Source organism: Oncorhynchus mykiss, chromosome 9 (genome assembly GCF_057628025.1).
Source record: "Oncorhynchus mykiss isolate SJ-2025 chromosome 9, ASM5762802v1, whole genome shotgun sequence".
In the NCBI taxonomy this organism is placed as follows: domain Eukaryota; kingdom Metazoa; phylum Chordata; class Actinopteri; order Salmoniformes; family Salmonidae; genus Oncorhynchus; species Oncorhynchus mykiss.
The window spans coordinates 71,931,335-71,952,805 of record NC_143030.1 but is presented as its reverse complement, the minus strand read 5'-3'; the positions used below and the strand labels follow the sequence as shown (position 1 = coordinate 71,952,805).

Genomic DNA, 21,471 nt, shown 5'->3' with positions numbered 1-21,471 from the left:
GTGGCTGCTAAAACTGTGTCCTCTTAAGTGTCAGAAGAGAGGATGGAGAGCAGCCCTGGTCCCTCAACGTCCTCTGGCTCCAGACCTGAGACAGACCACCGAGCGCAGAGCAGCACTGCCAGCACGCCCCGCACAGGTACACACTCGCATAGCAACGCACATAAACAAACATTCTCAGCTTAGACTATCACACGCTCAGTCAAACACACACACACAGGCGCTCACACTCCTATGTGTTCCATCTCCCATGTGTTCTCTTCCTCCAGGCCTGCAGTGTATTCCCCAGAGAGCAGCTCTGCTGAAGTCAATGCTAAACTTCTTGAAGAAAGCCATCCAGGACCCTGCCTTCTCTGATGGCATCCGTCACGGTGAGTGAGCTTTGATAACCACACTCTAAAAAGCATGAACAATGGAGATACGCAAAACTTAAGCTGTCTGAGGGGAACTGGTCTTATATGATCAGATGGGTTAAGGTTGTAATGCTTATAATAGGTACTGGGGCTTCAACAAAACATGATGAGAAAATGTTGAATGAATTCCCCCTGGACTTAGCCCGACTAACCTCCTGGTCTCTGTATGGCCTCTCTTCTCCAGTCATGGACGGGTCTTTGCCTACCTCACTCAAGCACATCATCAGTAATGCAGAGTACTATGGACCTTCCCTTTTCCTACTGGGTGAGTACTCGACTCACACAACATGCTTCAGAGGAATCTACCATGACATGCATTATAATGTGTAGTATGTTTACTAATATCACTTGATCATTGAGAAAGTTCTGTGAAGTCCATCAAAGCATACATTATGCCATGTTGATTAGAGTCAGTTTTTTCCCCTTCTGATTTTAAACATATTTATCTCGTTTCCCCTCCCTCCCTCCCCCTTTCACAGCGACGGAGGTGGTGACGGTGTTTGTGTTCCAGGAGCCATCTCTGCTCTCCTCCCTGCAGGATAATGGCTTGACTGACGTCATGCTGCATGCCCTGCTAATCAAAGACGTGAGTCCCACAGCACTCATCTCCTCTCGGCTCACCCTGCATTCAGACCACTCCATAGTCGTCGATGCAGGTTGGCTTTGATAAGTGCGAGGGAAAGTTTGTCGTTGGTGTCTGAATGCAAGGTCACTCTTTCTCTCTTTCTTCTCAATCTTTTCTCTACCTCTTCAGTTGCTCAGCGGACCCCCTCCTCTCATTTCTCTCACTGCTCACCCTCTAATCTCCCTCTTGTCCTCTCCTGCACATTTGACATGTTTAAATGTCCCGTTTTCTTTTTCAGCAGGGTCATACATTAACACCGGTGTAGCCAGTGGATGTAGAGCCTACACTGCCTAGTCTTCATCTTGCCCTCCATCTCCTCTCTGTCACACAGCATTGCATTAAACAGTCATTCTCCCTCCTTGGTTTCACCGCTTCCTTTCCTCCCTCACTCTTTCCTTCTGTTTTCCCCCTGCTCCTGATTGCCTTTACGTTTTGATTCCCTATGCCCTACCCTCACCCTCTCTTCCCCTCACCCTCTCTTCCCCTCACCCTCTCTTCCCCTCACCCTCTCTTCCCCTCACCCTCTCTTCCCCTCACCCTCTCTTCCCCTCACCCTCTCTTCCCCTCACCCTCTCTTCCCCTCACCCTCTCTTCCCCTCACCCTCTCTTCCCCTCACCCTCTCTTCCCCTCACCCTCTCCCCCTCACCCTCTCTTCCCCTCACCCTCTCTTCCCCTCACCCTCTCTTCCCCTCACCCTCTCTTCCCCTCACCCTCTCTTCCCCTCACCCTCTCTTCCCCTCACCCTCTCTTCCCCTCACCCTCTCTTCCCCTCACCCTCTCTTCCCCTCACCCTCTCTTCCCCTCACCCTCTCTTCCCCTCACCCTCTCTTCCCCTCACCCTCTCTTCCCCTCACCCTCTCTTCCCTCACCCTCTCTTCCCCTCACCCTCTCTTCCCCTCACCCTCTCTTCCCCTCACCCTCTCTTCCCCTCACCCTCTCTTCCCCTCACCCTCTCTTCCCCTCACCCTCTCTTCCCCTCACCCTCTCTTCCCCTCACCCTCTCTTCCCCTCACCCTCTCTTCCCCTCACCCTCTCTTCCCCTCACCCTCTCTTCCCCTCACCCTCTCTTCCCCTCACCCTCTCTTCCCCTCACCCTCTCTTCCCCTCACCCTCTCTTCCCCTCACCCTCTCTTCCCCTCACCCTCTCTTCCCCTCACCCTCTCTTCCCCTCACCCTCTCTTCCCCTCACCCTCTCTTCCCCTCACCCTCTCTTCCCCTCACCCTCTCTTCCCCTCACCCTCTCTTCCCCTCACCCTCTCTTCCCCTCACCCTCTCTTCCCCTCACCCTCTCTTCCCCTCACCCTCTCTTCCCCTCACCCTCTCTTCCCCTCACCCTCTCTTCCCCTCACCCTCTCTTCCCCTCACCCTCTCTTCCCCTCACCCTCTCTTCCCCTCACCCTCTCTTCCCCTCACCCTCTCTTCCCCTCACCCTCTCTTCCCCTCACCCTCTCTTCCCCTCACCCTCTCTTCCCCTCACCCTCTCTTCCCCTCACCCTCTCTTCCCCTCACCCTCTCTTCCCCTCACCCTCTCTTCCCCTCACCCTCTCTTCCCCTCACCCTCTCTTCCCCTCACCCTCTCTTCCCCTCACCCTCTCTTCCCCTCACCCTCTTCCCCTCACCCTCTTCCCCTCACCCTCTCTTCCCCTCACCCTCTCTTCCCCTCACCCTCTCTTCCCCTCACCCTCTCTTCCCCTCACCCTCTCTTCCCCTCACCCTCTCTTCCCCTCACCCTCTCTTCCCCTCACCCTCTCTTCCCCTCACCCTCTCTTCCCCTCACCCTCTCTTCCCCTCACCCTCTCTTCCCCTCACCCTCTCTTCCCCTCACCCTCTCTTCCCCTCACCCTCTCTTCCCCTCACCCTCCGTACCCTCTCTTCCCCTCACCCTCTCTTCCCCCTACCCTCCGTACCCCCTCTTCCCCTCACCCTCTCTTACCCCTACCCTCCGTACCCTCTCTTCCCCTCACCCTCTCTTCCCCTCACCCTCTCTTCCCCTCACCCTCTCTTCCCCTCACCCTCTCTTCCCCTCACCCTCTCTTCCCCTCACCCTCCTTTCCCAGTCCCCTTCCTCCCAGTTGTTCCCTACCCTCGCCACTCTGTCTCTCACTCGCTCTCTCTCTTCCTCCCCTTTTTCTCTCTTTCTCCCTTTTCTCTCTCTCACAGTCTCTCTCTCTGCAGGTCCCGGCTACCCGGGAGGTGCTTGGTTCTCTCCCTAACGTGTTCAGTGCCTTGTGCCTGAATGCGCGAGGCCTGCACTCCTTCGTCCAATGCCAGCCCTTTGAACGCCTTTTCAAGGTGCTGTTGTCACCTGACTACTTGCCTGCCATGAGACGACGCCGCAGCTCTGACCCTCTGGGTGAGTTGGGCGCGTGTGTGTGTGTTATTGCAATCTAGTATGGCGAGAGAGACCTTTGATAGAGGTGTGTTAACTTAAAGGAAGCTAGTATATTGGGACACAATTCACTCTGTTGAAAAATAGGTGTTTGTTATAGGAATGTTGGGTTGTAATTTGAAATACCTGATACACTAGAAGTTAATGGTTACATGTATGAGGAATGTATATTGTAATGGAGGTTGGATAAGAGCCAGGGGCTTGTAGAGTTACTAAAAAGACAATCACATAGTTGTGGCCACAGGTAAGTGAGGAATGGGGACTGTGATAAGTCACATGAAGGGAGAAGGAATAGTTTATTACCCACATCACTTAACTTCCTGCCTAGCTACAAAAATGTAGTGTTTAGAGGTAAGGGAGACTGCCTAAAGGGGGGTTTAAATACTGGTGCTGGTGGAAACATGTCTGTCTTTTCAGCTGTTTGACTCAGTGGGTGAATTAACTTGGTTTGAGCTTTAGTTTTTACTCTGTTTATTTAGAACCTAACAATACTGAACAAAAATATAAATGCAACCGTTTCAAAGATTTTGCTGAGTTACAGTTCAAATAAGGAAATCAGTCAATTGAAATAAATGCATTAAGCCCTAATCTATGCATTTCACATGACTGAGAATACTGATATGCATCTGTTGGTCAAATATACTACAAACAAAAATGGGCTTCACAATGAGCCTCAGGATCTTGTAACGGTATCTCTATGCATTCAAATTGTCATTGGTAAATCTAAATTGTGTTCGTTGTCCATATCTTATGCCTGCCCATACCATATGCCTGCCCATACCATAGCCCCACGGCCACCACATGGTACTTGTTGACATCAAAATAGCGCTCACCATACACGTGGTCTGCGGTTGTGAGGCCAGTTGTACGTACTGCCAAATTCTCAAAAACTACGCAGGTGGCTTATGGTAGAGAAATTAACATTAAATTCTTTGTCAATGGCTCTGGTGGACACTCCTGCAGTCATCAAGCCAATTGCACACATTGTGTTGTGTGACAAAACTGCACATTTTTGTGGCTTTTTATTGTCCCCGGCACAAGGCGCACCTGTGTAATGATCATGCTGTCTAATCAGCTTCTTGATATTCCACACCTGTCAGGTGGATGGATTATCTTGGCAAAGGAGAAATAATCACTAACAGGGATGTAAACAAATTTGTGCACAACATTTGAGAGAAACAAGCTTTTTATGTGCATGGAACATTTCTGGGATCTTTTATTTCAGTCCATGAAACATGGGACCAACAATATTTTTGTTCTATGTAGTATGGCGACACTATACACTGTTGATGCAGATGTCTGTATGTAACCATGCTGGGTTGTGTGTGTACAGGAGATACAGCGTCCAACCTGGGCAGTGCTGTGGATGAACTGATGAGACACCAACCCACTCTGAAGACTGACGCCACTACTGCCATCATCAAGGTGGGTTTACAATGACATGTACAGGAGGCCTGGGAAAACTGCAATGATCAGCACCATTGAGCAGGTTTGGGAGTTAGTACTCCAGTACAGGTTGGTATTTGATTACTAATAATCAAATACAAGTATTCAATTTACAAATATAACTATTTTAGCAGGTTAAATGTATAAGCACAGGCACAATTTCCAACTGTAAGATGTTTATTGTTTTGAGTATGTCAAATGCAGTGACTATGTTAAAGTTGTGTATCAGAACCATCAGTCATTGGAACAACCTTTAGCATACTGCAATCTCTTTTGGCCTTCAAACCCGTTTCACGGTAACATGTGAGTACTCAATTACTCAAAATGATTTTAGTGAGTGCACAGACACTCATTCAAATGCCCATCCCTACCCATTGTTCATGTCTGGACTTGTAGTTTTAACTCCATGTGACTTGACCAGGAATAACTGAGGTCTTGTTGTAGCTTTTAACTAGGGCACAGAGTTCAACTGGTTCAGGTCATGTGTTAGGTAGGACCCTAATAATATAGATTAACCTTGTAAACTGCATAGTGGATTAGCACCTACATGATTGTTTCTTTAAGCTGGGCCATGTGATCTGAACAGGAACAACTTAATGTTTATCCTTGGAGGAGTTTTTACATTATGGTAAATTAACACACACTTGTTTTCTCTTGAAAACAAATACCCTTGCCTTGTTTTCACCAGCACTCGAACTTGTCTTATCTTGCCAGCACCGACTTTGCTGATAGCTACTTTATTGAGGAAAAATGTACTTACTGTAATGTGTGGTTGTCCCACCTAGCTATCTTAAGATGGATGCGCTAACTGTAAGTCTGCTGTGTATGAGCGTCTGCTGAATGACTAAAATGTCAACTGTCCTTTCCCAGTTACTGGAGGAGATCTGTAACCTGGGCCGAGCCCCGGAGTACATCTGTCAGAAGCCCTCTATCCAGAAGACTGATGGCACCGTGACCGCGCCCCCCGCCCGCTCCTCCCACGCTGCCGAAGAGGCTTCCAGCGAAGATGAGGAGGAAGAGGAGGCGCTCCATACCTTTACCCAGCAGCAGGGGGAACCAGACAACAACAGACAGTCAGTGCCAGTTGAACTGTATGACATTCCAAATCAGCGATGTGATTCTTCCTGATCAATTCAGGATTTATTACCCCTGATTATAATTTTTTTTCTCTCTATTTATACATAATTTATGTATTTATATTTTGTTACATGTTTGATAGGGAGTTGGGATAATATAGTTTTTTTGTCATTTTTCCTATAGGGTTGTTGGCACTGAAGAGAGGATACCGATTCCTCTGATGGATTACATTCTGAATGTGGTACGTGTGTGGATGGACGTTCTCTGGTTATTCTATGTGATGATACGTGCAATAAGGCACACTTAAATCAAGTCCCTTTACTCACCAAAAATTGTCAATGAAGTGAAGACAGGCAAGATCACATAACATTTCTCTTGTGTTCAAAATTAAACAGAACATTTGTACAAAATAATGACTTCTGGGAGCGTATAACGGTGTGCAGACTGTACTACTACTATCGTCTAATCACTTTTTGGGACGTGCTTAGTCAGTCACTAGACGGCTACCACCCTGTTAGTGAACTCTGCACCTTAGAAGCTGCTGCCTATGTACATAGACATGGAATCACTGGTCACTTTAACCTTCTCACACGTGAGTTCCAAATATCTAACGGTCGCCCCAGCAAGAGTTGTTTTATAATGTTAGAATGCACTCACTGTTCCAAAATGTGATTATTACACAACGGGACAGTTAACACGCGCTGCCTGCCAGACATCTTTTGGCTACGTTTCAACTTGTCAATTTCAAATGATTTTCTAACAACAGTTTGAATTGAAGTGTGTTCCGCCACCTCATTAATTCACATAGAAGTAGCCCATTTCAGCGTTGCAAACAATTTGTTTGAGACTTTACTGAGCAGGATAAACTTCTGTCTTTGAGGAGAGCCTACCACACTTCACATATGTTTGCGCAGATCAAGTGTGCATATGTTTGTGCAGATCAAGTGTGCATATGTTTGCGCAGATCAAGTGTGCATATGTTTGTGCAGATCAAGTGTGCATATGTTTGTGCAGATCAAGTGTGCATATGTTTGTGCAGATCAAGTGTGCATATGTTTGTGCAGATCAAGTGTGCATATGTTTGTGCAGATCAAGTGTGCATATGTTTGTGCAGATCAAGTGTGCATATGTTTGCGCAGATCAAGTGTGCATATGTTTGCGCAGATCAAGTGTGCATATGTTTGCGCAGATCAAGTGTGCATATGTTTGCGCAGATCAAGTGTGCATATGTTTGCGCAGATCAAGTGTGCATATGTTTGCGCAGATCAAGTGTGCATATGTTTGTGCAGATCAAGTGTGCATATGTTTGTGCAGATCAAGTGTGCATATGTTTGTGCAGATCAAGTGTGCATATGTTTGTGCAGATCAAGTGTGCATATGTTTGTGCAGATCAAGTGTGCATATGTTTGTGCAGATCAAGTGTGCATATGTTTGTGCAGATCAAGTGTGCATATGTTTGTGCAGATCAAGTGTGCATATGTTTGTGCAGATCAAGTGTGCATATGTTTGCGCAGATCAAGTGTGCATATGTTTGTGCAGATCAAGTGTGCATATGTTTGTGCAGATCAAGTGTGCATATGTTTGTGCAGATCAAGTGTGCATATGTTTGTGCAGATCAAGTGTGCATATGTTTGTGCAGATCAAGTGTGCATATGTTTGTGCAGATCAAGTGTGCATATGTTTGTGCAGATCAAGTGTGCATATGTTTGCGCAGATCAAGTGTGCATATGTTTGTGCAGATCAAGTGTGCATATGTTTGCGCAGATCAAGTGTGCATATGTTTGCGCAGATCAAGTGTGCATATGTTTGTGCAGATCAAGTGTGCATATGTTTGCGCAGATCAAGTGTGCATATGTTTGTGCAGATCAAGTGTGCATATGTTTGTGCAGATCAAGTGTGCATATGTTTGTGCAGATCAAGTGTGCATATGTTTGTGCAGATCAAGTGTGCATATGTTTGTGCAGATCAAGTGTGCATATGTTTGTGCAGTCTTCCAAGAATTGGAACATTTTCTTGCTGGCGCTCGCTTTGCCTTGTTGTTTTCCTTACAAATAATAACTGGATATGTGTGTGTGTTACTTTGATAGGAAGTTCCTTATTTTCTGTATCGTGTTTCTACTGTAGGCGCGTATGGAGCATAATGAATTTACGGTTTTAACATGTTTTCAAGTACTTGTGACAAATAATGCATTCTGATAATTGCATCTATTGTAATGGGCACCTATGATGCGTGTAAAATAATTTTTTGAAGGTTGTACTGATGATAATGAGCTAAAGTATTTACCAGCTATGTGTGGCGCCATGTTTGTTGAAATTATACAATGCATTCTGGGTGTCACGTAAACTGTCAGACCGAAGATGTTATAATGAGGTGAAGGAATGGTTCACTCTTCTTTTGGGTGAACTTGTGGAAGTGGATGATTGTAGAAGACACACCCCTTCAACATGCATACTATAAACAGACCAAACTCATCTCTCTTATCTTTGGTTGATGCAAAAAAATAAACATTCCGGCGCTCACAAACTACCCATCGTCAGATTACTTTCGATTTCTAGGAAGTGTTTTACTCAATTATTTCGGTCAATGGTGAGTTCACCCGTGATGTGATTAATTATAAATAGTAATTGCTATTAACTAATACATATTGTAGTTTCTGTCAGCCGGGAGTCATATTTGAGTTATACAAAATATGTCACTCTTTCCTCAGTTAGCGCGAGGACAAATGTAGCCTATATTTTCCAGTTTGGATGATTGTGTTACGCTGTAGCTACTTCGGTTTCCTTTTGGATGCAATGTTCAGACATTCACAGATCACTTTCTGGACGTGACTTTGTAAGGACTGTGTTTGTGCAAAATGTTTCTGTGGAAAAAAAGTGTTGCGTCAATCGAAAATGGACGTTGTAAGTAAGCGTTCTCATCGACTGTTCTAATCACGCCGGTTTGATAGTATGCTACAGTGACTATACAACTATACAACGATCACACCCGTTTGTTGGTACGTGTGAAAAGGTTAATGTTTACAAACGTTTTTACTCATTTCATATGTGCATCTACTGTATTCTAGTCGATGCCACTCCAGCATCGCTCATCCTAATATTTCAATATTTCTTAATTACATTATTTTACTTTTAGATGTGTGTGTCTTGTTAGTTATTACTGCACTTTTGGAGCTAGGAACACAAGCATTTAGCTACACCTGCAATAACATCTGCTAAATATGTGTGTTTGACCAATAAAATTATATTTGATTCCTTACCCCTTAACATTCCCCTTTTGTGTTCCTTCCCAGATGAAGTTTGTGGAGTCGATCCTTAGTAACAACACGACAGACGACCACTGTCAGGAGTTTGTCAACCAGAAGGGTCTCCTGCCCCTGGTCTCCATCCTGGGTCTACCCAACCTGCCCATCGACTTCCCCACATCAGCTGCCTGCCAGGCTGTAGCCGGGGTCTGCAAGTCCATACTGGTGAGACCTGACACTGGGGATATGGGAGGTGTGTGGTTATGATGGGAGGCTGTAGCTGGGCTCTGCAACTCCATACTGTTGAGACTAAGAGATGTGGGGATATGATTTCAGTGAATTTGTTAGTGATTGAGCTCAAGCAGAGCTGGAATATGGACTATAGCCTCTTCAGAATATATAACCTGTGGTATTTTGATGAGGTTCTCTGACGGTTGTGACTAAACTCCAGGGAGACCTGTTAAATGTAACTGTTCAGTCTCTCCCCGTGACTGTACTGTATTGATAAATCAAATTTGATTTGTCACATACACATGGTTAGCAGATGTTAATGCGAGTGTAGCGAAATGCTTGTGCTTCTAGTTCCGACAATGCAGTAATAACCAACGAGTAATCTAGCTAACAATTCCAAAACTACTACCTTATAGACACAAGTGTAAGGGGATAAAGAATATGTACATAAAGATATATGAATGAGTGATGGTACAGAGCGGCATAGGCAAGATACAGTAGATGGTATTGAGTACAGTATATACATATGAGATGAGTATGTAAACAAAGTGGCATAGTTAATGTGGCTAGTGATACATGTATTACATAAAGATGCAGTAGATGATATAGAGTACAGTATATACATATGAGATGAATAATGTAGGGTATGTAAACATTATATTAGGTAGCATTGTTTAAAGTGGCTAGTGATATATTTTACATAATTTCCCATCAATTCCCATTATTAAAGTGGCTGGAGTTGAGTCAGTGTGTTGGCAGCAGCCACTCAATGTTAGTGGTGGCTGTTTAACAGTCTAATGGCCTTGAGATAGAAGCTGTTTTTCAGTCTCTCGGTCCCAGCTTTGATGCACCTGTACTGACCTGATACTGAAGCGTGGTGTGTTGTCCCGTGGTCCCCAGACGCTGTCCCATGAACCCAAGGTGCTCCAGGAGGGGCTGTGTCAGCTGGACAGCATCCTGTCGGCCCTCGAGCCGCTCCACCGCCCCATCGAGGTCCCCGGGGGTTCCGTGCTGCTCCGAGAGCTCGCCACCGCCGGTCATGTGACCGACGCCACGCTATCGGCCCGCGCCACGCCACTGCTGCACGCGCTCACTGCCGCACACGCTTATATTCTGATGTTCGTGCACACCTGCAGGGTAGGGCAGGTAAGATGCCGGTAAACCAATCAGCAAGGACCTCTCGTTATGTCACTCCACACCTGTAGCCCACAAAGTAGAGGCTGTAGATTAGGTTGACTTTGTATTCAATTAATTGAAAGATGTCAGCAGCATATAATCAACCAACTGTAGAGGTACTGCACCTCACCACTGTGGATTGTCATTGTTGGGAAGGAGTTGCTTGACTGTGAGAGGTTTGGTATTGGTTTGCCCAGGTGTGTTCATTAACCTTCCCCTGTGTGTTGTGCAGAGTGAGATCAGGGCCATCAGTGTGAACCAGTGGGGCTCCCAGCTGGGTTTGAGTGTTCTCAACAAGCTGAGCCAGCTCTACTGCTCTCTGGTCTGGGAGAGCACCGTGCTGCTGTCTCTCTGCACACCCAATAGGTACACTACCTCTGATAAGCCTGTCTGATACGCTCTCTGTCTCTCTCCTCCAGGTTCTAGCTCTCTTTAGCCCTCTATCCTTTGGCCTTGAGGTTCTCACTGGTTCTCTCTCTCCCCTTCCGCCTCTCTCTCCCCTTCCGCCTCTCTCTCCCCTTCCGCCTCTCTCTCCCCTTCCGCCTCTCTCTCCCCTTCCGCCTCTCTCTCCCCTTCCGCCTCTCTCTCCCCTTCCGCCTCTCTCTCCCCTTCCGCCTCTCTCTCCCCTTCCGCCTCTCTCTCCCCTTCCGCCTCTCTCTCCCCTTCCGCCTCTCTCTCCCCTTCCGCCTCTCTCTCCCCTTCCGCCTCTCTCTCCCCTTCCGCCTCTCTCTCCCCTTCCGCCTCTCTCTCCCCTTCCGCCTCTCTCTCCCCTTCCGCCTCTCTCTCCCCTTCCGCCTCTCTCTCCCCTTCCGCCTCTCTCTCCCCTTCCGCCTCTCTCTCCCCTTCCGCCTCTCTCTCCCCTTCCGCCTCTCTCTCCCCTCCCGCCTCTCTCTCCCCTTTCGCCTCTCTCTCCCCTTTCGCCTCTCTCTCCCCTTTCGCCTCTCTCTCCCCTTTCGCCTCTCTCTCCCCTTTCGCCTCTCTCTCCCCTTTCGCCTCTCTCTCCCCCTCCGTCTCTGTGTGTGTGGCCTTATCTCTTTCTCAGCATGCAGTCAGTTGACAGAACACACTAACTCTCTCCTGTTTCTCTCTCCTCTCTTCCCCCAGTCTCCCCCCAGGCTGTGAGTTCGGCCAGGCTGACATGCAGAAGCTGGTTCCCAAGGAGGAGAAGCCATCTGGCAGCACCACAGCCACTGCTTCTGCGTCTGGATCCAGGAGAACTGGTAAGAGAGGCCCTTCTACTGAAAAAACAAACAAAAGAAGATGTTATCAATTGGTTAAGAATGATCATTCATGAAAGCAATAGGACAATGTTTTGCAGGTCGTTTTTCTTCTTACATTCTAAAAATAACTGTCAACTTTGGAATGTTGGAGTTTGTTAGCAATCATTTGAGCAACGTGCAAGAAAGGAATGTATAAGCTTCTTTTAGCCAAACTACTCTTCCAGCACAGCCACCCCTAGCTCTAACCACAAGCCCGTTCTTCTCTCTCGCTAGCTGAGTCTGAGGCTGTTGCTGTGGACCCCTCTGCCACGTGTCTCCTAGAGGGGATGGGGTTGGACGGGGACACGCTAGCCCCCATGGAGACTGACGAGCCCACCGCCGGCACCTCTGACCCCAAGACCAAGTCCAAACTAACCCCCGCCATGGCCACTCGCATCAAGCAGATCAAACCTCTGCTCTCTGGTGAGGACACCAGGAGCTTTGTCTTTTCTTTTTCACACCATTGTCTATTTGTAGGCAAACGTTAAGTGTAGATTGGTAGTCCCACCAAATACAGCAATGTACTGTCAGAATCTCTGCATTAGTGAAGAAAGACATAGGGAACATACAACTCTCAGGTGAAGGTTGAAACACTGTCCGTTGTGACTGCTGATTCTATATTTGTGAGTGCAGGCTGTCTCTTTCATCCTGGTGTGGTAACTCTCCCCTCTACTCCAGCGTCGTCTCGTCTGGGCCGGGCTCTGGCCGAGCTCTTTGGTCTTCTGGTGAAGCTGTGTGTGGGTTCTCCAGTCCGACAGCGCCGCTCTCACCACGCCACCAGCACCGGCACAGCCCCCACCCCCGCCGCCCGGGCCACCGCCTCCTCCCTCACCAAGCTGCTCACCAAGGGCCTCAGCTGGCAGCCCCCGCCGTACACCCCTACCCCTCGTTTCAGGTACTCTACTGTTACCCCTACCCCTTGTTTCAGGTACTCTACTGTTACCCCTACCCCTCGTTTCAGGTACTCTACTGTTACCCCTACCCCTCGTTTCAGGTACTCTACTGTTACCCCTACCCCTTGTTTCAGGTACTCTACTGTTACCCCTACCCCTCGTTTCAGGTACTCTACTGTTACCCCTACCCCTTGTTTCAGGTACTCTACTGTTACCCATACCCCTTGTTTCAGGTACTCTACTGTTACCCCCACCCCTCGTTTCAGGTACTCTACTGTTACCCCTACCCCTTGTTTCAGGTACTCTACTGTTACCCCTACCCCTTGTTTCAGGTACTCTACTGTTACCCCTACCCCTTGTTTCAGGTACTCTACTGTTACCCCTACCCCTTGTTTCAGGTACTCTACTGTTACCCCTACCCCTTGTTTCAGGTACTCTACTGTTACCCCTACCCCTTGTTTCAGGTACTCTACTGTTACCCCTACCCCTCGTTTCAGGTACTCTACTGTTACCCCCACCCCTCGTTTCAGGTACTCTTTTATCCCTACACCCCAACCCCTTGTTTCAGGTACTCTTTTACCCCTACACCCCAACCCCTCGTTTCAGGTACTCTTTTACCCCTTCACCCCAACCCCTCGTTTCAGGTACTCTGTTACTCACAACGGCTACTTGGGTTGCTTCCGGATTCTCTACCCATCTCACGAAATGTGCACCTACAAACCCAGTGGTGGAAACTTCCTTTAACTAATGCTTACACTAATTCAATACATCTGTAGAAGGGATGAGACATCCCCCAATGCTGTTCTGTAGATCTGAGAGGATTGGAGTTATCAGATGTGTGTTGTCATGGCCGTGATGTCTCTGCTCTCTCTCTTCCACTCCAGGCTGACGTTCTTCATCTGCTCGGTGGGCTTCACGTCCCCCATGCTGTTCGACGAGAGGAAGTACCCCTACCACCTCATGCTGCAGAAGTTCTTCTGCTCCGGAGGACACAACGCTCTCTTTGAGTGAGTAGAGCACCCTCTGTTAATAGACCTGTAGCTACAACCAGCCTCATTACTGTTGCTGCTCAGCTCTCACCATTCATACCAGACTAAATATATATATTTGGCACTACCTTTATTGTCAGGATTACTAATATAATGATTATAAGTAGGGCCTTTTCCCTGACCAGGAAACATTTGAAGCCATAATTGTGATTGTACCCAACAAGAGCTTATGTTTCTTTGCCCATCGGCTCTGAGACATCTCTCGTTCCCCCTCCTCTCCTCAGGACATTTAACTGGGCCCTTTCTATGGGTGGTAAGGTGCCTGTCTCTGAGGGCCTGGAGCATGCAGAGCTGCCAGATGGGACAGGGGAGTTCTTGGATGCCTGGCTGATGCTGGTGGAGAAGATGGTGAACCCCAGTACTGTGCTGGACTCACCCCACAGCCTGCCTGTCAAGGTTCCCGGGGTCACCCCCACCACCCCACAGTTCAGTGCCCTGCGATTCCTCATAGTCACTCAGAAGGTAGGGGGATTGGTTAGTGGTGTGTGTGTGTGGTTTTTCCTGGATGTGTTTAACTATTCTTGTGGGGAACAGAAGTCCCCACAAGAATAGTAAACAAACAAAAATTTGACCTACGTGACATTTTGTTAGTCCTCACGAGGTCAAATGCTATTTCTAGGTGATTTAGGGATAAGGTTCAAATTAGTGTTAGGGTTAGAATTAGGTTAAGGTAAGAGTACTGGTTAGGGTCAGGGAAAATAGGTTTTTGAATGGGACTGAATTGTGTCCCCACAAGGTTAGTTATACAAGACTCTGTGTTACATGAAATAGTAATTTTTTTAGATGCATTTTTCAAAGAAGACAAACACACGTTGCTCCCTCTAATCCTGAGCCACTCTCTTTGCCTCCCGTTTAGGCAGCGTTCAGCTGCATCTGCAGCCTGTGGAACAGAAAGCCCCTTAAAGTGTATGGGGGCCGCATGGCTGAGTCCATGTTAGCTATACTGTGCCACATCCTGAGAGGAGAACCTGTCATCCAGGTGTGTTCTTTTATATAAGGTGCAGTGGCACACTAGGAGAGAAACTAATGGGGGGAATTATTTGTAATGTAAACTCATTTTCTTTGTCAAATTATCTTTTGAGGGATGGTTGCTAGTGGCATGTAATGAAATTTCGTTAATTCCTCCCAGGAGCGCCTGGCCAAGGAGAGGGAGGGCACGGCCCGTCCAGAGGAGGAGGGAGGTCTTGGGGCCTCTACGCTGCCTGTAGGCCCCAGCTCTGGAGGTGAGAGGAAATGGTTCATTTTCAACAACATTACATGGTATTAATGGCAGCGAAGGCTGAATTATTTGATACAATGTATTTTTTATACACATGAAGGATAAATGCACAATAACTATCCCAACAGCACATAATGATTTATAACACTTGAATGAAAATCCAGGTGCAGGTGGATCAGCAGGGGCCCCTGGAGCAATAGTAAATGCAGGAGAGGGCCCTGCCGGGTCAGTTCCAGGACCAGCCATTGGAAGCAGTACAGCACCACCTGCACCAGGGGGTGCAGCAGAGGACTCCACTAACACTACTCCCAGGAGAGAGCCACCGGTTAACCAGGCTCAGCTACAGCAGGTGAGGAGGGTGTGGCTGTCGGTCCAGTCTGTGTGTTTTTGGATTCCTTTACCTTTTGTGACCGTTTTTTCATGGAAATGGCAGTTTTTGTCAGACCGTTTTTGGTATTCAACACGCATCATTCGACAGCTTTGATAGATATAACTGCTAGCATTGCTAGATACAGTTGAGCGCATTGGTTGCACTGTTGGCATTGGTTGAAATTGCACTGTTCTGTTGTCAACTTCTTGTCCCCTTGAACCCTCACCCTGGTGTGGCCTGCACCACTTTGTCTTGTTGTGACAGGCTCAGGGAGGAGGCAGGGAGAGGCAGCAAAATGTCAACCAGCAGCAGCTACAGCAGGTATACAGCTAGCCTGCTCCACACTCAGGCGCGAGCGCACATTTGACTAGAATTGAATCTGATCTCTTGTTTGTAATGGGTTCCCGGCTGAAGGTGGCCAGGAGGAACCAGAGGGAGGGAGGGAGCAAGAGAGAGTGGGAGGCTGGATGTCCTTTGGTTGGTGGAGCATTTTTGATACACACAGGAAACTGTTGAGTGTTGTAAAAAAAAAACAGCAGCGTTGCAGTTCTTGACACAAACAGGTGGGCCTGCCAGCAACCTACATACCCCGTTCGAAGGCACCTAAATATTTTATCTTGCCCATTCACCATCTCAATGGAACGCATACACAATCTGTCTCGAGGCTTAAACATCCTTATTTAACCTGTCTCCTCTACACTAAAGTGGATTTAATAAGTGACATCAATAAGGGATCATAGATTTCACCTGGTCAGTCTGTCATGGAAAGTGCAGGTGTTCTTAATGTTTTGTATAGTCACTATATAATACATGAGATTGACTCACTGATCACACTGTGCCTTAGCCATAGTCGGCTCCTTTTCTCTCTCTCTCCCTTTCTCACACACACACACACACCCCCAGCAGTTATGACAGTGCTTTACAGATACCCAGCCTAAAACACCAAAGAGTAAGCAATACAGGGGCTAGGGAAATTACTCCCTAGAAGGAAGTCTTCTCTAACCCTGTCCTGTGGCCCGTTTTCCCTCTAACCCTGTCCTGTGGCCCGTTTTCCCTCTAACCCTGTCCTGTGACCCGTTTCCCCTCTAACCCTGTCATGTGACCCGTTTCCCCTCTAACCCTGTCCTGTCCTCTGCCTCTCTCTCTGGTTTTTAACCATTGTTCTCTCCTCGGCCTCTCTCTGGTTTTTAACCATTGTTCTCTCCTCGGCCTCTCTCTGTGGTTTTTAACCATTGTTCTCTCCTCGACCTCTCTCTGTGGTTTTTAACCATTGTTCTCTCCTTTATGTAGCTGATGGACATGGGTTTCTCCAGAGAGCATGCCATGGAGGCCCTGGTGAACACCAGCACCATGGAGCAGGCCACAGAGTACCTGCTCACACACCCTCCTCCTCTACTCAGCGGAGCCGTCAGGGTACGCCCACACACACACTTACGTGGGAACGCACACGTAAATACAGAACATGCATACTCACCCACGGTCCATTGACACACTATATAGTCATATTACACGCATGCACAGGTCCACACACATAGGAACACACACACACGTGTGTCTCCTCCCGTAATGCGTGTTAAGTGTACTCTGTTGGTCTGTCTGTAGGACATGACCATGTCAGAGGAGGACCAGATGATGAGAGCCATCGCCATGTCTCTGGGACAAGAGGTCAGCATGGAACAGCGCTCTGATTCGCCCGAGGTGCGCTGCCACACACACACTAAGACACGCCCCCACTCACAGGCGTACGGATGGAACATATTGCTGAATGAATGGACATCGGCTCATGAATGAATAACCAGGGCCCCCTCCAGAAAGGGGCTGTGGAGTCTACAATACACCCTAGGCACTTGTGTAGATCTGAAAGTATTGGGTAGGTGTGTAGCCTAGCGGTTAAGAGCGTTGGGCCTAGGTGAAAAATCTGTTAATGTGCCCTTAAGCTAAGGCACGTAACCCTAGTCGCTCTGGATAAGAGAGTCTGCTAATGTCTGAAATGTAAAAGGATATAGTGTTTTCCACAAGCACATGGAGTAGGCAGCCCAATAGAAAAAGTAGCCAGCCCAATAGAAAAAGTAGCCAGCAGCCTCCTTCGGTTAAGACATTTTTCCTAGATTAGATTTTCAACCAGCAAATATCAGGAAATAAATATTTTTATAAAAAAATTCAGCTGTTGTACAACACGATAGATATAGATATATATATATATATATATATATATATATATATATATATATATATATATAAATAAAATTACAATTTGTCATATATATATATATGTATGCGTGTGTGTGTATATATATATATATATGTATGTATGCGTGTGTGTGTATATATATATATATGACAAATTTTAATTATTTTTTACCTTTTATTTAACTAGGCAAGTCTGTTAAGAACAAATTCATATTTTCAATGACGGCCTAGTAACGGTGGGTTAACTAACTGTCTGTTCAGGGGCAAAACAGAATAAATCACAGGGGGGAAATATTTAGACTATACTGGGCCTAAAGAATCCTGTAAGAGTCTGCTGACTTCCACGGGCTTCAAGCTTCCTTTTAAAGACATTTTCTCAGCTATCTGCAATACAGGTATGAGAGACGAATGTAGCAGGTGTTTAACATGGGCTTTGCTCCACAGAAAACAGCAGTTAACTAGTCCATTGTCAACACTCTGGTGAAGTCAGTAGACCTATGTCAATAAGTATTAATAGGTTTAAAACAACTAGCCTACCTATTGTTCCTGCAGTGAGGAGGATTCACCATATTTGATAAACCAGTCAAGCTGGCTGTCTCTAAATAAAAGCACAGTAGATAGCATATCTCACCACTCCTTGGCTGCATATGAAACACACCTGGGTCCAATGTTAATTTATTTTCTCACTGGGCACAAATCTACTGGCCTACCACAGTTTATCCATGGTGTAGTTGTTAAGTGCATTGGGGTCACGGAGGGCCTGTAGGTTGTCATGGTTTCTCTATATAGGCCTATTCAGCTATTAATAGGCTACATTTGGTTATTATGTGTGTTAGAAAGCTGTGTAATATAATTCAAATAAGCAATGACTATTCTTTAATTCGGTGTATTAATTGCATTGTTTGTATATTATGTATTTTTGAGAAGATTTGAAAATAGGATGCTGCCCCCTTTTAAGACAAATGTTCCAAAAGAGATCAACATGACCACAGTAGGCTAGCCAAGACCAATGCTACATGTCTTTTTTGCAGACTATCAACAGTAGCCGGCCTATTGATAGTATGTGCACAATCACTTAAAGTAAATAAGCTCAGTGAGTAGATGGATGGGCACTTCTTTTTACTCTTGACAGCTCGTGTGCTTTGTGTCAGCATCAACCTATGTACTGCTCGAAGTTATGATTGGCAGGAGAGGGGTGGTGCTTGAATGAACGGCCTATCCTATTGCTCAAATACAAATAGCGTGACATTTACTTGTGTGGTCTTCAATGGTAGACTGACAGAGCAGGCAAATGTTGAACTGGAATTAAAAAAATGTGTTGAGGTTACCGGCCCCCACATGTTTTCACTGCCAGCGGGCCAACGTCAAAGTCAGACCCTGCAGGCAAAAGGAAAATCAATGTGCAAGAAAACAATTTGGCGAAGTGGATTTCGACATGCAAATTTATGCTCTCTCTCAGTGTAAAGAAATTTGACTGCAACCGTAGCGCACCCAACACACACACAGGTACAGAGAGGCGGGACTGTACCCAGGTACAGAGAGGCGGGACTGTACCCAGGTACAGAGAGGCGGGACTGTACCCAGGTACAGAGAGGCGGGACTGTACCCAGGTACAGAGAGGCGGGACTGTACCCAGGTACAGAGAGGCGGGACTGTACCCAGGTACAGAGAGGCGGGACTGTACCCAGGTACAGAGAGGCGGGACTGTACCCAGGTACAGAGAGGCGGGACTGACAGTCACACCAGCAGTGTGTCCCTGTCATCTCTCACTTTGGCTGACGGGCTCCTGTCCTATCAATTGATGACTAGAAGATGCATGTTGTTCATTCTAGCAGGAGAGGGCTTGGCACTCTTCTTTTTTTCTCTCTCTCTCTCTCTCTCTCTCTCCCTCTCTCTCTCTCTCTCTCTCTCTCTCTCTCCTGACTGGCAAATTGAAAAGTAGTTCATTTTAAGTGGAGAAAGTGCCCGGCTGAAAATGCCTCTGTAATTATCTGTATTGCCGACAGCCGGCGCTAGTGGAAAAAACTGGGTGTAGAATTCCATTTATTGTTGCAGCTCCAGCTTTTCATTTCATAGACTTGGTGAAATATCAGCCGTATTGCTTTTATCTGATGTATACACAGATTGGTTAGGGGCTGTTTCTGGGCCCACACCACTTCACCCCCACAGGTGCTCACATTCCCTCCCTATGTCTTTCTCTCAGGAGGCGGCGCGTCATCGCGAGGAGGACGATAGGAGAGCCAGGGAGCGTACGGAGGAGGAGGAGGCTCGCTGCCTGGAGAGGTTCCTGGAGGCCGAGCCCCTGGACAGTACGGAGCTCCACGCCTTCACTGACTCCATGCTGCCCGGCTGCTTCCACCTGCTGGACGAGCTGCCAGACACCGTCTATCGCCTCTGTGACTTGCTCATGACCGCCATCAAGAGGAGTGGTCCCGAGTACAGGGACCTCATCTTACGACAGGTGGTCAACCAGGTATGTGTAATACCAATTGGTCAACGCTTTGGAGAAGTGATGACGATTGCTAGTGTTGTCACTCTGTTAATGACCTCTGGACGATCAGCTGTAGGGGTGCCCTTGTGACAGTCTGCACCAATTATTTGAGTTCTCGGTGTCCTGTATGTCATGGTTTTCCCATCTCTGTCTTGGGGCTCCCCCTGGGTGCACGTCTTGGTTTTTGCCCTAGCACGACACAGCTGATTCAAATAACCAAATCTTGATGCGTTGGTTATCAGCTGTGTAGTGCTAGGGCAAAACCCATAACGTGCACTCGGGGGGGAGTCCCTGGACAGAGATTGGGAAACTCTGCTGTGTGAAATGTCAAGGTGTGATCTATTAAAGTATGTGATCTTTGACATGTGTAGGTGTGGGAGGCAGCAGACGTGCTCATCAAGGCAGCAATACCCCTGACCACCAGTGACACCAAGACTGTGTCCGAGTGGACCAGACAGATGGCTACCCTGCCCCAGGCCTCCAACCTGGCAACACGCATCCTGCTGCTCACACTGCTCTTTGAGGTACACACACACACACACACACACACACACAGAAAAACCTCCTGCTCAAACTACTTTAGTGACAGACACATAGATGAACAGTAATTCCTTTCTCGCACACCCCCACCGGCCCTGAATGTTGATGCATGCTGTCTTCTGTTACCCTGTAGGAGTTGAAGCTGTCGTGTGCCAGGGTGGTGGAGAACAGTGGGATCCTCAATGTGCTCATCAAGCTGCTAGAAGTAGTGCAGCCCTGTCTTCAGGCTGCCAAGGAGCAGAAGGACATCCAGACGCCCAAGTGAGTAGCAACAACCCCAGAGCTGTGTATTTAGAGTTGGGCCAACTTTTTTTAAATTGTGAATATTGTTCTAATTCAGTTACAAAGCATTATTTAAATATTTCCCATGTAATTATAATGGGAGCTAACATGGCTGCCATAAAATGTTGAAGTGTCATTCATGTCACTGCATCATAATGCAGAAACAATTGTCCAAGTCTCTAAATACATGGCTCTGCCATCCCCCAGCAAACGGACTAAAGGACCGTTATTGAGATTAGCTAGCTAGCACACGTGTGGAAATTAATACCTTTCAGAAATATACTGTCCTGCTACAAATGGCGGCATGAACAATCTTCATTTTTTTTTAACAAAGTCTTTTCTTATTAGAGCGATACTTATTTTTTGTACTTGGGTGAGGTAAATGTAGAAGCGTTGCATCTGTCAGACAAAAGGCAATGTACAACACGACTGAACGTTGTCTGTCCCACTGTGTACAGGTGGATCACTCCAGTGCTGCTGATCATTGACTTCTATGAGAAAATGGCTGTTTCATCTAAACGTAGAGCGCAGATGAACAAGGTAAGAGGAATGTCCCCGTGCAACATAAAGATTAACCCACA

The 21,471-nt window shown here is 47.1% G+C and overlaps 1 protein-coding gene across 50 annotated transcripts in view; it reads left to right on the top strand.

Annotated features, from left to right (window-relative positions):
* The window catches only part of LOC110531242 (E3 ubiquitin-protein ligase HUWE1), a 91,417-nt gene that overhangs the window by 16,268 nt on the left and 53,678 nt on the right, over positions 1 to 21,471 (top strand). For 35 of the 50 annotated variants that reach the window (XM_090185280.1, XM_090185275.1, XM_090185273.1 and 32 more), the window contains exons 17-42: positions 29 to 136; positions 267 to 368; positions 595 to 675; positions 890 to 996; positions 3,197 to 3,389; positions 4,759 to 4,850; positions 5,742 to 5,962; positions 6,132 to 6,189; positions 9,239 to 9,415; positions 10,322 to 10,567; positions 10,830 to 10,963; positions 11,702 to 11,817; positions 12,091 to 12,279; positions 12,535 to 12,751; positions 13,634 to 13,756; positions 14,023 to 14,260; positions 14,655 to 14,777; positions 14,928 to 15,021; positions 15,182 to 15,366; positions 15,652 to 15,708; positions 16,678 to 16,800; positions 16,990 to 17,085; positions 19,781 to 20,050; positions 20,440 to 20,592; positions 20,742 to 20,869; positions 21,349 to 21,430. In XM_090185280.1, coding sequence (XP_090041406.1) covers positions 29 to 136; positions 267 to 368; positions 595 to 675; positions 890 to 996; positions 3,197 to 3,389; positions 4,759 to 4,850; positions 5,742 to 5,962; positions 6,132 to 6,189; positions 9,239 to 9,415; positions 10,322 to 10,567; positions 10,830 to 10,963; positions 11,702 to 11,817; positions 12,091 to 12,279; positions 12,535 to 12,751; positions 13,634 to 13,756; positions 14,023 to 14,260; positions 14,655 to 14,777; positions 14,928 to 15,021; positions 15,182 to 15,366; positions 15,652 to 15,708; positions 16,678 to 16,800; positions 16,990 to 17,085; positions 19,781 to 20,050; positions 20,440 to 20,592; positions 20,742 to 20,869; positions 21,349 to 21,430 — 3,713 coding nt within the window. The remainder of the gene's footprint in view (positions 1 to 28; positions 137 to 266; positions 369 to 594; positions 676 to 889; positions 997 to 3,196; positions 3,390 to 4,758; positions 4,851 to 5,741; positions 5,963 to 6,131; positions 6,190 to 9,238; positions 9,416 to 10,321; positions 10,568 to 10,829; positions 10,964 to 11,701; positions 11,818 to 12,090; positions 12,280 to 12,534; positions 12,752 to 13,633; positions 13,757 to 14,022; positions 14,261 to 14,654; positions 14,778 to 14,927; positions 15,022 to 15,181; positions 15,367 to 15,651; positions 15,709 to 16,677; positions 16,801 to 16,989; positions 17,086 to 19,780; positions 20,051 to 20,439; positions 20,593 to 20,741; positions 20,870 to 21,348; positions 21,431 to 21,471) is intronic. The other 15 variants (XM_090185268.1, XM_090185283.1, XM_090185282.1 and 12 more) reach the window with 5 other exon arrangements.